This window comes from Bombina bombina, chromosome 9 (assembly GCF_027579735.1).
Source record: "Bombina bombina isolate aBomBom1 chromosome 9, aBomBom1.pri, whole genome shotgun sequence".
In the NCBI taxonomy this organism is placed as follows: domain Eukaryota; kingdom Metazoa; phylum Chordata; class Amphibia; order Anura; family Bombinatoridae; genus Bombina; species Bombina bombina.
This window is the reverse complement of record NC_069507.1, coordinates 107,546,547-107,562,301: the sequence shown is the minus strand read 5'-3', so window position 1 is coordinate 107,562,301 and position 15,755 is coordinate 107,546,547. Positions and strand designations below refer to the sequence as shown.

General features: G+C 36.6%; 2 protein-coding genes across 2 annotated transcripts in view; one reads left to right on the top strand and one right to left on the bottom strand.

The window, feature by feature from the left end:
• NOC3L (NOC3 like DNA replication regulator) overlaps positions 1-8,586 on the bottom strand; it is a 179,314-nt gene extending 170,728 nt beyond the window's left edge. The window contains exons 1-2 of the mRNA XM_053692316.1: positions 8,460-8,586; positions 3,474-3,684 (exon numbers count right to left, since the gene is read on the bottom strand). Coding sequence (XP_053548291.1) covers positions 3,474-3,684; positions 8,460-8,468 — 220 coding nt within the window. The 5' untranslated portion in view covers positions 8,469-8,586. The remainder of the gene's footprint in view (positions 1-3,473; positions 3,685-8,459) is intronic.
• A 365-nt stretch (positions 8,587-8,951) lies between these two features.
• KNDC1 (kinase non-catalytic C-lobe domain containing 1) overlaps positions 8,952-15,755 on the top strand; it is a 266,031-nt gene continuing 259,227 nt past the window's right edge. The window contains exon 1 of the mRNA XM_053692913.1: positions 8,952-9,077. Within this exon, the coding sequence (XP_053548888.1) occupies positions 8,952-9,077 (126 nt within the window). The remainder of the gene's footprint in view (positions 9,078-15,755) is intronic.

Below are 15,755 nucleotides of genomic sequence, written 5' to 3'. Positions count from 1 at the left end.
TAAAGCTCTGATTTTGTGTTTTTGAAGCCACAACCTAATAAAATAGGTTGAGCTTGTAGGTATAATCAGATCTCATTACTGTATCACATTGTGCACATATACCTGCTTCTTTATCTTATATCTGTCCTTAAAACAATCACCAATACTTTGAGAGAACAATGGAAAATCAACATTGTATTATCTTATCTCTGCTTTATCACACTGGGAGTGTAATTTCTTCTGCTGGCTGTGTTTACAAAGATTATCTATAGCTGGTACGCGCGGCCACAAACTTTCTGAATAGGTGGGGATACCACATGCTAAATTAACAATTTCAAATGCCAATATAAGGGTAAAGGAGCTACTTGTAAACAATTTAATACACTCCAGCAGGTAAAGTGGATCATTGGTAACAAATTAAAGGGGAGAAAATTTTTGAGTAAACTGTCCCTTTAAAGGCAGTCTCTAATCTGAACGCATTTTGATAGTTTTTCACCACTAGAGGGCGTTAATTAGGTAGCTTGTAGGGTTAATTTTAGCTTTAGTGTAGAGATCAGCCTCCCACGTGACACATCTCTCCCCCCTGATTCCTCCCTGCCCCCTCAAACAGCTCTATTCCCTCCCCCACCTTGCAATTGTAACCGCCATCTTAAGTACTGCCAGTATTGAAATAAAAGCTTTTTTTAAAATATATTTGCTGCAGTGTAGGTTCCCCCCTAATCCCCCATCCTTCCTGATCCCCCCCCAAAAAAAACTCTAACCCTCCCCCCTCTACCTTTTTGCCACCAGCTGTCTGCCAGTACCCAGTTTGCTGCAAAATTGGCAATTTAAAAATAAAAAAAAAATAAAAGTCCCATTTATTTCTGTAGCATGGCCGAATGGACCCACCCACTCCCGCCTCCTCCAGTGATGGGCTGCCCACCCGCCTCTCTCATTACACTCCCACCCACCAACGATCTGCACCACCGTGGGGCATGCAGAAATAGCTAAATCTCGCTATTTTGAGCGAGATTGCGGCAGAGAGAAGCCCAGGACATAAGGGCATAAAACGACCAGCGTCATACAGGGTACGGCGCTGGTCGTTAAGGGGTTAAGCTAACGCACTTGAAGTTATCAAGGGGTCAGCACTGATTGGCTAAAATGCAAGTCTGTCAAAAGAACTGAAATAAGGGGCAGTTTGCAGAGGCATAGATACAAGATAATCCCAGAGGTAAAAAGTATATTAATATAACTGTGTTGGTTATGCAAAACTGGGGAATGAATGGGTAATAAAAGGGATAATCTAGCTTTTTAAAAAACTAAAATTCTGGTGTTGACTTTCCCTTTAAGAAGATATTGTAGTCATCGGCACATTTGGTCTATAGCACTGGTTTTCAAACCTGTCCTCAGGCTCCCTAACAGGCCACATTTTCAGGATTACATTAGGTAACAGCAGGTAAAATAACGTTTACTAATCAGCTGATTATTTCACCTATGCTCTAGTTCAGATATCCTCAAAATCTTGCCTGTTAGGGAGGCCTGGGTACAGGTTTGTAAAAAAGTGGTCTATAGAGAAGACCTCTAAGAGTATATCTAAGATTCATTACACAGTATATGTTTAACAACTGATGGTAAAATGTTATGTATTCAGCACTTGTATACTAAAAAAGTTGTTTGATCAAACATTCTAACATTTACAGAACAACTAAGGTTACATAAAAAATAAAATAAAACATGTCCAGACCTCTATGGAAGTCAAGTGGATAAAAGGTCAACACAAAACCTGCTGTGTCTTTGTTTTAAACCTGATCTAGTTAGCAATGTGAACTTCCCCTCCCAGTAATTCTACCTTTCCACAGCAAGCTAGATTCTGTTCAGGGTTAATTTGTACACAATATAAAGGGACACACTAATGAGAAGAAGCTGTTTCAATAGAACAAGTAATTATTGCATTACTATCCCTAGCTTACTATTGGGTTGATCCCAACATTTTACAAAAATGTATCTAATCTATTTTAAACAGAAATCCCCTGAGACTTTAATTTGGATTTTCTGTAGAAAAAAAAAATTAGATAAACTTTTCTAAAGGACTGTGATTAACCCCTGTGTTTTAAACCACCTGCAAAGGGTTTACAATTTATAGTAAAAACCAATTTGGAGCTCCTGAGCAGAAAGTAGCTGGTGATTGGTGGATTGTTTGATTTGCCACTCCCGATTGTCTTACTGGATGGTTTCCTGCTTCGGAGCTGCAATTCTTCCCAAACAGGAATTTGCCTGTCTTCGTGGGGGCTAAAAACTAATTTATCTATGGTGATTAAACACAAAAATACATCTGACAATGTTTGTATTAGAATGCCCCTTTAAGATGAAACTAGAATTTAGTATCTAGGCAATGACTGAGTCAAAGTTATTGGCTTTAAAAAAAAATTTTTTTAAAGTGTGATCCTTATGTTGTGGTAATTCTTGTGATCTAATAATAAAATCTAGAGAACCATAAGTTTTCAATTTTAAAGCAATATGAATTAATACAACTATGTTTTCAAAGTTTAAAAGTAGCCCCTAGTCTGCATCACACATTATATTGTTCCATCAGACAATGATAAACCTGGAAAGAAGAATTCTGGGTAGTTACACAAATTAAAGAGACATTCTAATGCAAAAATTATTAGAATAGCGCTACTGACCCACTGATAAATATAAAACTGTGTTTATTTCCACCAAATGGGTTAAATGCTTATGTAAAGACCTGCATAAGAGTTACAATGGCTGTTTAGGTAATCAGGAGCTGCATTTTGCATGACCTGCCAATCAACAGCCTTATTCTGCATGGGATAACGAATGCTTGCCCAAACCAGACTTTACCTATATCTTAAAATCAGGGCTCGACAAACGCAGAAGCCTAGAATTGTATCCCTGGCTCCTAACTTACTGGGTTATTCTCCATACATCTATATACAAATACTATGGTGTGGCCCCATAAAATATGTTTGGCTCCTAAATTTGAAACAAATTTATCGACCCCTGTTAAAGTAATATTATTTGTTTGAAGCATTCGCTGAACTGAGCTGCTCAGACAGCCCACGGCAAAACGCTATTTGCTGGGAGTTGATGTTTCCACCTCTTAGCCAATAGCCGTGCGGGCTATCCGGCTTGGCACCAGCTGGACCACATGGATTTTGGCTAAGAGGTGGAAACGTCACCTCTCAGGAAATAACGTTCTGTCGTGGGCTGCTTGAGCAGCTCAGTGCGGCAAACGCTTCAGACAAATAAAGGAACTTTCAGTCATGAAGTATAAAATAAATGAAAGTGCCCTTTATTTGTTCCACTGGTAAATCCTAGCGTTTCACAAAAGCTAGGATTTACCATCACTATAAATACCTTTGCAAGGAATAAACAAAAAGTTATCTAGAATCAGTAAAGAAAACATTAATGCAAAAATAGCGTGGCCTTATTTGCATGTAGACTGTTCCAAAGCACCACACATGATGATTGCAGTAACTGCATTATACGGCTACCTGGCTGCTTCCTCTTATAGGTGTTATCCAGCGGGACTGGCTTTTTGGAACAAACATCTCGCACAGCCTCCCGGAGCTTTTTCTGCTCTTTTCTGTGCTTCTTTGCGCTGCTTTCTTGTTTGTACTGCTTGTTCTTTAACTTGTTTTCAAGCTTTAATTTGCTGGTTTTCAGGAGCTTACGGAAGCTGGGTGCTTGTTTGCGATGCCGCCTCTGTAAATGGGAATAACCATTAATGAAAAAGATCAATAACGTTATATCACACCAGTAATAGTCATCTAGGTATGGAGCTCTTTTTAAAGGGCCAATATAGTGGGGAAAATGACATGCTCCCAAATGATACTTCAACTATGTGTTTAACCCCTTTGCCGGTGGGGGGTTAAACACATAGCAATGCAGGGACGATAGTTATAAAATGACATGCCCTAAAGTTTTATAATGTTCACTGCAATGGGCCTTTCATATTGAAATAAATATATTCACTATAAAATTATAAACACCCATAGATCAAAGAGATAAAGTAACAGCTATATAATAAGCACACATACACATATACTAACTATACACGCACAGTATTGGGTATTTGTATATATTATGCGCTTCATAGAAGTGACCGCTGCGGTTTTGGTTACAGGTTTTCGGACATCAGTTAGTTAACCCTTTTGCTGCCACAGGAATTTCAGAGAAAAACATATACCGGAGAATTTTTAGCATTTTTGCTATCACTTCGTTTACACAAAAAGAGAGCCTTTGTTTTCTTGTTTTATCTATTATATTTTCTAATATTATATCATTTTCTGCTGTGCTATCCAAAGCACATATTAATTGCATAATTTAACAAATGTAGTTAACAATAATTTGTGCAATAAAAATTTAACATTTTTAATAAAGGCTCATTTTAAAATTGTAGCCGGGTGGTCAGTAAAATCAGCCAGGTGGTGCACCTGCTAAAAATGTCCTGGGGAGAACACAAACTATATTTTTTTTTTTACAGTTTCAACTAGCTATTTATTCGTAGAATTAAGAAATGATTGTGAAATTACTAAAAACAAATTATAAAAAGATCACATGCAACAAAAACCTATAAATTTCTAACTCTTAAATAATCTCTAAATTTGTTCATTAGCATCCTCTGATTCAGATAATACCAAACGTATATATTTTTCATTATTTTTGATTATGGTCTTAATATTCAACTATTTCTAAAATGATGCAATGGGGTAACCGATTTGGTAACGCAGAACTGCCCAAATTCTCAAAATTGACCAGCAAATCTATTCATATTTTTAAACTAGACAACCCAAGGTATTGATCTACGCCCATGTTGGTACATTGCATGCCACCATTTGAGCGCCAAATGCCATAATAAAAAATAGTTAACTTTTTCACAAACTTTGGGTTTAAAATTATTTACCAACAACTACTGCAGTCATAAGACAAAATGGTTGTAAAAGTTTCACTAGGATCCCCTTTGCTCAGAAATGGCAAACAAGCATGGCTTTGCCATTGCTTACCCAATCTTGCTTGCTGGCAGAATATTTGGAAAAGTTCTGAGATCTGCTGTGGTGATAAATGTATTATAAAGGCTTCTAAGGAAGTTATGCGTCTGAATTTATATCAGTGTGGTGTGTTTACTTCCTTAAGCATATGTAGTAGGGCACTGTTTGGACCCCCCTGCAAAGCCCACCTAATAACTTTACGACTCATTTAGAAATAAACCATACGAGTCGCTGAACATATGTTTCCTACAGTATCTATTGTCAAATTTGAACTGGAGATTGTATGCTCCCATTGGCTATAGGTGGCCATGTGACCAGGAGGCATGCCTGAGGAAACCGAAGATGTCAGCATTACCATCTATTCTGATCCTTCCAGAGGTAAGTATGAAGTGACCGGTGAGAGCTGACTTTTACCATTAAGGATTACTTTCATTTTATAATTAGTAAGCACTGCAGACTAACATTATTTCACAGTCTGGACTGACATTTTTATATCAGCATTGATTGTTTCTATCTGATCTCAAGGAACGTTTAGTTCTATGAACTGATTATTTTACTGGCGCAAGAGTGCATGCTTAAACTTAGTTTTAACTGTGTAGCGTTATTTATGTTTAGAGATACCGGTATCTGAATTGTCACATTTGTATTTTTATTTTTTTATTTATACATATTAAATATTCAAATGTATATCGCTTACTTTCTGGAATGCAAACTGCACTGCAATACATATAGATATATATTTTATCATGTCCTAACTTTTTTCAATAATTCAGCACTATCATTTTATTATCATTGTTTTTACCATTTGTGAAATATGATAACATGTATCTTAGTTAGTTTTAGAATTGGCTTTACTTTTACAAACCGCTTTTTAGTGCCACCCTCATCTGTTTTTCTTTGCCATTGATTTTTGGTAATTCTAAGGTTGCTAATTCCAGCTGTGCACTACACCTCTGATATTCCAGTGAAGGGGTTAATCAGTTAGCGGTTAAGGGTAAAATGTATTGTAGTCCAGTGACTACCCTCCCACCTGACACCTACAACCTCCCTGGTCCCTCCCACACAGCTCTCTTCCCTCCATACCTCCCACTGATCTCCATCATCTTCTACCATCTTAGGTACTGGCAGCAAGTCTGCTAGTATGCAATTAGCGGGGGTTTTGGGTTTTTTTTTTATTATTTTTTTTCTGTAGTGTAGAGATCCAGCCTCACCCTTTTACCTCCCTCAATTCCAAATCCTCCCTCCCCATCTCCCCCTTAACTGTAGGGCCCCTCTAATTATTCCTTTTTCTGAGTGTGGGGACCCATTCCTTCCCCTCCCCAAAAAATATTTCCGTAGCGTAAGGAACCACTGCCCCACTTTGGAGATGGACCATCCACCCTCCTTCTCTCCCAAGCCTTAAAGGGGCATGATAACCAAATGCTTAGTTATTTAAAAGCGATGCTGCATAACTGTAAAAAGCAGACAAGAAAATATTACCTAAGGTGACCAGATTTCTAAAACCCAATTTCTGGACTTCTCAGACCAAAATTCAAAACACTTCAAGACTATTGAGGCTGTGGTCTTTTGAATGTGAAAGTAGTTTAAATACAATGGAAATAAATACTATTGCTAAGTGGAATACCCCTTAAAGTGAATGTAAATTTTGATGCTAAAGTGCCCGGTTTTTAAAAATTTGATTAAAAACAGGGGCACTTTAATTCATCAAAATTTACATTTCACTCCTGTTGTGAAAAAAAAATAAATTACCTTTTAAACTTGACAGCTGCTCCAGCTTCCTCCGGTAGTCGCAAGCCATTTCTGATGTCAGAAATGATGGATCGGTCATCCTCCAATCACGGCTTCCCCCCCCAGGGGAATCAGTGTCTGATTCAATGCCGTGATTGGAGGAAGCCGGATTCCTCATTTTGGACCCAGGAAGAGGCTTTGCGACGGGTGGAGGAAGCTGGATCTACTGTCAAGTATAAAAGGTAACTTTTTTTTCACAACCCGAGTGAAATATACATTTTGATGAATTAAAATGTCCCTGTTTTTAATCAAATTTTTAAAGAACGGGCACTTTAGCATCAAAATTTACATTCACTTTAACTTACAAATAGTATTGAACAGACAACATCTGTCAGATGTCAAATATCACCTATACAGATTACATCTTTTTAATTTTAAAATCTTGAAATATGTTTCTATAATATATAAATGTAGGTATAGTTTAAAGGGACAGTCTACACCAGAATTTTTATTGTTTTAAAAGATAGATAATCCCTTTATTACCCATTTCCCAGTTTTGCATAACCAACACAGTTATATTAATATACTTTTAACCTCTGTGATTATCTTGTATCTATGCCTCTGCAAACTGCCCCTTTTTCAGTTCTTTTGACAGACTTGCAGTCTAGCCAATCAGTGCCTGCTCCCAGATTACTTCATGTGCACGAGCACAGTGTTATCTATATGAAATATGTGAACTAACATCCTCTAGTGGTGAAAAACTGTTAAAATGCAATCTGAAAGAGGTGGGCTTCAAGGTCTAAGAAATTAGCATATGAACCTCCTAGGTTAAGCTTTCAACTAAGAATACCAAGAGAACAAAGCAAAATTGGTGATAAAAGTAAATTGGAAAATTGTTTAAAATTACATGCTCTATCTGAATCATGAAAGTTTATTTTGGCCTAGACTGTCCCTTTAAAAAAGCAGAGAGATCATGATTTTATCTTACTTTACTGTACTTTCAACATGGTTACAGACTAGCAGGGACTACTGTGTATGATTAATAGGATATTTAGCAATCCTCTAAACTTAATTAGGTGCTTGAATTTAAATGTTGAGAATATCATTTATTTTTTACAATAGTCAGGAATCTCTGACAACACATTCAAAGAAAGTAATTGTGGTATCAGATGGTACATGCTTCTCCTCAACTGTGTTCATGCAATATTCTACACAGTGATTGTTTAATAAATGCAAGTGTTAATTTGTTATCACGTCACAGTTTGTTGTAGTCTGAAGAAGGGATGAAAACCTGAAACGTTACTTGCATTAAAGTTATGAAAAAGTTCTGGTGAGTGAATCCCTTTTCTATGATTATATATATATATATATATATATATATATATATATATATATATATATATACACACACACATACACATATAATATATTCATTGACTTGAAAACAAAAACATGTCAGACAATACTGCATTTCAGTTGGTATGTCCCTGCATTTCAGTTGGTATGTCCCTGGACTGCTAAACAAAAAAAAACATGTTTAGCCAACAGATTTGCACATACAAGTTATCCAATGGTACAACCTTTCATGAATTGCCTTTCTCAGCAGACACTGAGAATCTGAAGGAGCTGCAGCAATGAATTACTATAGCTGCAACATGTCAGATTAGAATGTTTTGAATTTGCACTACTACGCCGTTTAAGTGACAAGCTCAAGGAATAAAACGGGTTAATGTGTCAGAGCAGCAGCACACCCAAACTTACCGGCTTCATTGTGACCCTTTAACAGTATACACCGATAAAGAAAACGAATCCTAAGCAGTAACTACGGAAGTTCTAAACCCAGGCTCCCTGCTACACACGTGTGCTAACAGGAAGTGTTTCAAGCAGGAATCGACATTGAAAAGAGGCAAGACCTGCCTGGTAAGCAAAACCCGAGGTTGCGCCATCTAGCGGTAGCTAAGTGGAACAGCCTAATAGCGTACATACAGTAAGTAGTCCAACTTCTAGCCGAACTTCCTTGTGGTGACGTCACGCATGGGTTCGTTGCCATGGTATCGCGTACTCGGGCAAACGCTTCAGGAGCTCGCATTGCGAAGCTGCTAGAATTCAGTTAAAGTAAAGCGCACTTGTGTTGTTGGGGAATTGCGCTGCATATTGATGGGGAAGCGCTTCATATCCCTTCTTGGCTCAGCATGATGTTCAGTGCCAGCGCATCATCTGCTTAGGTGACGATCAGGTGCTGCTGATGCCGGGATGGAGGAGACCGAGGAGATCGATGTGCCGGAATTTTATGAAGAAGCAGAAGAAGATGATGATGATGATGAAGCCACTAAAGGGTTCTATGATTTCGAACCCCTTCCCACACTGCTGGAGGACGAGGTGAGTGAGCGCAGCCCGTTACTAGGACACATTTATCAATGGGCTTCAGGGTGTGAGGTTTGTTAAACAAGCTAAGGCCGCTGAATGCAGTTAACTAACACAGTCATGGAGACCAATACACCTGATGCCTTTACACTGTAGCACTGAGCAAGAGTTAAGGGATAATAAAGTATTGTTTAGTATATGCTTATTATAGATCAATATACCAATTATAAAGAATTTGTAACCGTTTAAATCTGTCATTTTAAAGCAAATTTTACATTGTTTTGCAGTTCAGAGACATACCCTTTGAAAACCTTGTTGATTTAGCTCTGTTGCTCTTCGCCAAATATAAATGAGCTTTTCTGTGGATCAAGCTTCACTTTGTGGAATGTTGTAGGGTCACGGTTCTGGAATCCTGCAGGATGCTTAGAGCCTCTCTGGGGGTAGGGTAGTGAGCAAATCACATTTCTCAGAGTTAAATTACAAAACAATCTGGCAAAATGAATGATGAAAGTTTATTGCATTTTTTGTTACTATTTTAAAGGGACATTCCAGCCCAAATTGGAATCCACATGGATGTATCACTACAAACATTTTTGTAATATACATGCGTTAGCAAAAATGCTTCTAATAAAAGCTATAGCTGTTTCAAAAGTGTATTCAAGTATGCACCGTGCACCAGCATTTTTAACACAGTACTTGCTCAGCCTAAGCTGCTTGTACCATCTGGTAATGACTCAATTTGTTAATTGCTGACATGATACAAGCCCCACTGATGCTCTGAGCAGCAGCAGTATTTAAATTGCTGGTGCACTGAGAGTATCTAGCTATGCTTCACATGCACGTGCAGAGAAAAATGTTAACACTAAAACAGTTATAACTTTCACAAGAAGCATTTTTGCTAACACATGTATATTGCAAATATGCTTCTAACCCAGTGATTTTTAACCTTTTTTTTGCTGTGGCACACTTTTTTACATTAAAAAATCCTGTGGCACACCACCATCCCAAAATTAAAAAAAATAATCACACATTGTAGCCTAATACAGCATATATATATACACATACACACATACTGTATGTATTGTGCTGTTATGCCATGCCTCCTACAAACTACCCCTGCACTGGGAGTAAAAAACAAGCAAAGTTTAAAAAATATGTCACACTGTTGTCAGTCTGCCGTGGCACACCTGAGGATCTCTCACGGCACACTAGTGTGCCACGGCACACTGGTTGAAAAACACTGTTCTAACCAATGCTGTAATTCATCCACGTGCATTTAAATGTTGACCGGAATGTCCCTTTAAGAGGAACTAAAGTTTGAGTTAGGTGATCTTTAATAGGGCCATTATAGTGAAAAAAAGTATATGCTTTATTTTATTAGAGCATGTCGTTTTTATCACTATCAACCCTGCAAATCTATGTGTTTAACCCCAGCAAAGAGGTCAAATGCATAAGTAAAGTACCACTTGAGGGCCACAGAGAACTGCTGGTCCTGAGTGGAAACTTCCGCTAACCCATTTAACAGTGCTAGTCACACAACCCAGCTGTGCAACTAGTGATGCTGATTGGCTCATCGATAGTTTCTACAGATCCAGAGTGGTACTTTAACTATGTGTTTAACTATTTCAAGGTGGTTAAACATATCATTTTGCAGGATCAATTGTGATAAAATTACATGCTCTTATGAATGAGTGCATGTATTCTTTTTCCTATTATGGACCTTTTGATAATCATGCTTGTCATATGTTTATTTATACACCGATTGTTAATATTATTAGTGCTGCACGATTATTCAAAGTGTATTAATCTGTTAAAATAGAAATAGCTGTCACTCTTTCCGGCCAGGGCCAGATTTTTTTCTTAGACAATGTAAGAAACTGCCTAGGGGTGACAGCATGGTTGTCAAAACAATTACCTTACAGTTTATTTTCTTAAAGGGACAGTTTACCCAAACACATTCTCCACTTTAAATTGTTCCCAATTATCCATTTTACCTGCTGGACTGTATTCAATCATTTACAAGTAGCTCCTTTACTCCTATTTTGACATTTGAAATAATTTATTTAGCCTGAGGTATCCCCACCTATACTGAAAGTTTCTATACTGGAGTCTAGGCTATTGAATAGCCTAAGTAAACACAGCCAGCAGAAGAAATTACACTCCCAGTGGGGTGCATGATAGTTAAAGGGACACTGTACCCAAATTTTTTATTTTGTGATTCAGATAGAGCATGACAATTTAAGCAACTTTCTAATTTACTCCTATTATCAAATTTTCTTCATTCTCTTGGTATCTTTATTTGAACTGCAAGAATGTAAGTTTAGATGCCGGTCCATTTTGGGTAAACAACCTGGGTTGTCCTTGCTGATTGGTGGATAAATTCATCCACCAATAAAAAAGTGCTGTCCAGAGTACTGAAACAAACAAAAAACTTAGATGCCTTCTTTTTCAAATAAAGATAGCAAGAGAACAAAGAAAAATTGCTTATAGGAGTAAATTAGAAAGTTTCTTAAAATTGCATGCTCTATCTGAATCACAAAAGAAAACAATTGGGTTCAGTGTCCCTTTAAGTAATAAAATGTTAATTTTCCATTGTTCTCTCTAAGTATTGAGCTTAGGTTTACAGACACATTTAAAATAAGGAAGCAAGTGTTTGTACATAAATTGATAACATAATGAGATATGATATAACCTGCAAGCTCGAACCATTGTATTAGGCTGTGGTTTTAAAGCACAAAACCAGCTATTTCATATACACAAATATACCTTAATATGCAATTTCTCAGACATTTTATACTCTGCAGCTGGTATAACAAATCATTGGAAATACATTAATGGAAAAAATTTTTTACAGTGTACTGTCCCTTTAACACTTGATCACATAGGAACAGCCATTCTGATACTGTAATGCAAGAAATGTTTATGGTCTTCCTAAAGGGGCTTTACAAATGAAAATGAAATGCGTATCAGCACCAATTAACTAAGCTGACACAAACAGTAAATTCAAGAGAATGCAGCATATGGATGCATTGCAGGTCACATTCAGCTATGTATTTATAAATGTTTTATAAATGAGGATGGTAGTGTCAATCTGTATTTGTTGGTGCTGGTAGGGTAAATCCAGCTCTGCTGTCATTCTGAACACTTTTTTTGTTATCTTGATTGAATAGTTCTGTTAAAATTGCACAATAAATTTGAGTGTAGAAAAAATGGCACCAATCCTATGTTAGCTATGCCAAACGGTTGCTTTCTAAAGGGAGATTGAGCAACTTGACTGGAAAAGGACTGCGATTTATTGCTAAAAGATATAATGTTGCTTCCTCAGAAAAGAGAAATAGAATAGAAGAGAGACAAGAGAAAGACAGTTAAAATGGAATTGTTCAACCTGAAACAAGAATGTGAGGCGTTCTCATTTATTACTTTGTCACAAGAAAAACATTGAGTGGGAAAGGAAGAGTACAGATTCACTTAGCCTACTCCACCATACAAAAAAAACCTCCCAATCCCGCTCTCTACCAAACTCCAGTCTTAAATTCCACAAGAGTCCCACCTCTACTCTCTGCCCAAGCATCACATGACCACCACACCTCAATATTGTGCTGCTTTTACCATCTTAATTCCCACTGTGTGGGCGGTTCTTTAACTCTTGATGCCTTTGAGAGAGAGAGAGTTTGTATCCCAGTTGCAGGGTTTCTGTCCCCCATACATGCATACTGTCACAATGCTGCTGGGAGTTAGGGATTGTGTCCATTGTGCAACTGGAGGTGGTCTATTACTACTCTTATTAAGCACTAACATTGGGTCAGATAACTGTAATTGCATTTTTCCATGGGAACTATAGTTCCCAGCTTTCTGCGCACAATCATCCAAATGGAATGGCCGCACAGTGCAAATGTGCTGTTTTGTAAAAACTTTTGATGGGCTATCTCTTGAAAATTAGTGTCTAAGAAATTATAATCAAGCAGTGTGTGTGCATATGTTTATATAATATATCCAATAAGGATGACTCAAGATTGTTTTATGGAAAATTACACTCCGTAGTGTATATCAACAATTAAGCACTGCATTGGAAGCAAAATGTTTTTAAGGGAGTCAAAATTAAACTTTTATGATTTAGATAAAGCATGCCATTTTAAAGACTTTACATTTTACTTCTATTATCAAATTTTATTTGATCTCTTGGTATCCTTTGTTGAAAAGTAGGAACAGGAGCAGCAAAGCACTAAAGGGATTTAGCTTAAAGGGACATAAAACAAGCTGGGATAGAGACAAAATATAATATGTACTTTAATTACTTTACCTGCAAATTTAAACTGCAGTGCCTCACCATTAACCCTTTCTTTTAAGTTTCCAAATTGTACAGCTCTAACCACCTCCACACAATTCCTTCTATGGCTGTATCTATATCCACATTTGATTTGTTAGAATGCAAGACTATAACACTCATTATCTGCTGGAGCATGTCTAGAAGCAAATAAGCAGCTGTGAACTCATTCAAAATACAATACCTGTGTTTCTGATGCTAAACACTTATAAGGGGGGGGGGGGGATCAGACTACACCAGACAGCATGGCTATGTTAGTCATTTTGCTTATGTTTAAAATTATTTTAAAATACTTGCCAGCACTTTTTAAACAATTTTTTCATGCAATCTATTTCTTTACTTAATTAATCCTTTTAGGATATGCACAGATCTCAACATGTTTTATGGCACTTTAACACATCCGGTGAGCAAATGACAAGAGGCATATGTGTACAGCCACCAATCACCAGCTAACACCCACTAGTGCATTGCTGCTTCTGAACCTACCTAGATATGATCTTAAACAAAAAATGTGATACTTTTAAGAGAGCGCCAAAAAACAACTTGTATTACTAATAACTGTCTCAGTGAAACTCAGGTTATGTAACTTGTAAAAAAAATAATTATAATAACAGTACTATTTATAATATAAAATTATATTATATTAGATAGCTGCTATCATAAAATAACATTTATTTTCCTATAAAAAAAGGTTAAAAGAAAGCACTAAATAAAAAACATATTGTACAGAAATCGATCAATAAATATGGTTTTAATAAAAAATACAAAAACAATAACAAACAATCACAGAATAAAACAATACAAATATAAATACTTGCTCTGTAAATGCTGAAATACAAGTGAGGGGTAAAGGAGCAGTTTCAAACTGTGATCTCGATACTGCAACCAAATGATACTGGGTAACCGGGCGGAAAATCCACAGGACTCACTGCGCGTTTCAAGGAAGAATTGATTATTAAAGTAAAATGGCAAGTTGTTTTAAATTGCATATTCAATCTGAATTATGAAGGTTTCATTTTAAAGTGACAGTAAATTCTTCCTTTTATAAAAACAGATCCAGAATGTTAGTGATATTTTAGATTGAGTTTAATTCATCAGTTGTAATGAAGATGCGCTATAAAAAAAAGATTTTGCTTGTTTTCTCTCCATGACAATGAGCTTTTGAATATCAGGCCCTTTGAGAGAAAAAGGTACAAACTCACGTTTCAGAGGTATTTTACAGCAAAAGTTGGCAAAATAAATAATGAAAGTATATTGCAATGTTGTTTAATTTTCCTTAAAGGAATAGTCTAATCAAAATTAAAGCGACAGGAAACCCCAACATTTTCTTTCATGATTTGGGTAGAACATACAATTTTAAACAACTTTCCAATTTACTTCTATTATCAAATATGCTTAATTCTCTTGTAATCCTTTGTTGTAGGAGCAGCATTGCTCTAGTGGCAGCTAGCTGAACACATCTAGTTAGCCAATCACAAGAAACAAATGTGTGCAGGCACCAATCAGCAGCAGCTCCCACTAGTGTAGGATATGTGCATATTCCTTTTCAACAAGCGATACCAAGAGAACGAAGCACATTTGAAAAAATAAGTTAATTTCAAAGTGTCTTAAAATTACATGATCTATCTGGATCATGCAAGTTTTATTTTGATTTTCCTATGCCTTTAAGCTTTCATAATTCAGATAGAGCATGCAATTTTAAGCAACTTTCTAATTTACTCCTTTATCAATTTTTCTTCGCTATTTGAAAAAGCAAGAATGTAAGAATAGCAGGTGGCTCATTTTTTGTTCAGCACCTGGGTAGCACTTTCTGATTGGTGTCTAAATGTAGCCACCAGTCAGTAAGCGCTACCCAAGTGCTGAACAAAAAATGGGCTGGCCCCTAAGCTTACATTCAAATAAAGATACCAAGAAAACAAAGAAAAATTGATAATAGGAGTAAATTATAAAGTTGCGTAAAATTGCATGGTCTATCTGAATAATTACAGTTTAATTTTGACTAGACTATACCTTTAAAGGTATGGTATAGACCCCCCCAAAAAAATTGTAATTTTTTAAAATATCAAATAAAGTTATAAAATAATGGCAATAACACCTATTATCCTTTTTTTACATTTACACGCAATTTATAAAATAAAAATGCTGCCAAACCCTTATTTTCCATCGTAATTCTTCTGAATTCCGGGTTCTACCTAGGTAGAATAAAGATGGCGTCACACATGCGCATATTGTTTAATTGTTTGCAACGCGCGCGCATATGTCCCAAGTCTTCTGCAACTTCAGCCTCGCATATTATACTGCAGCTCAATGGTGACGGTCATAATATATGCACATGCAATATTTTAGCTTAACAAAAATGGAAGAGTGTG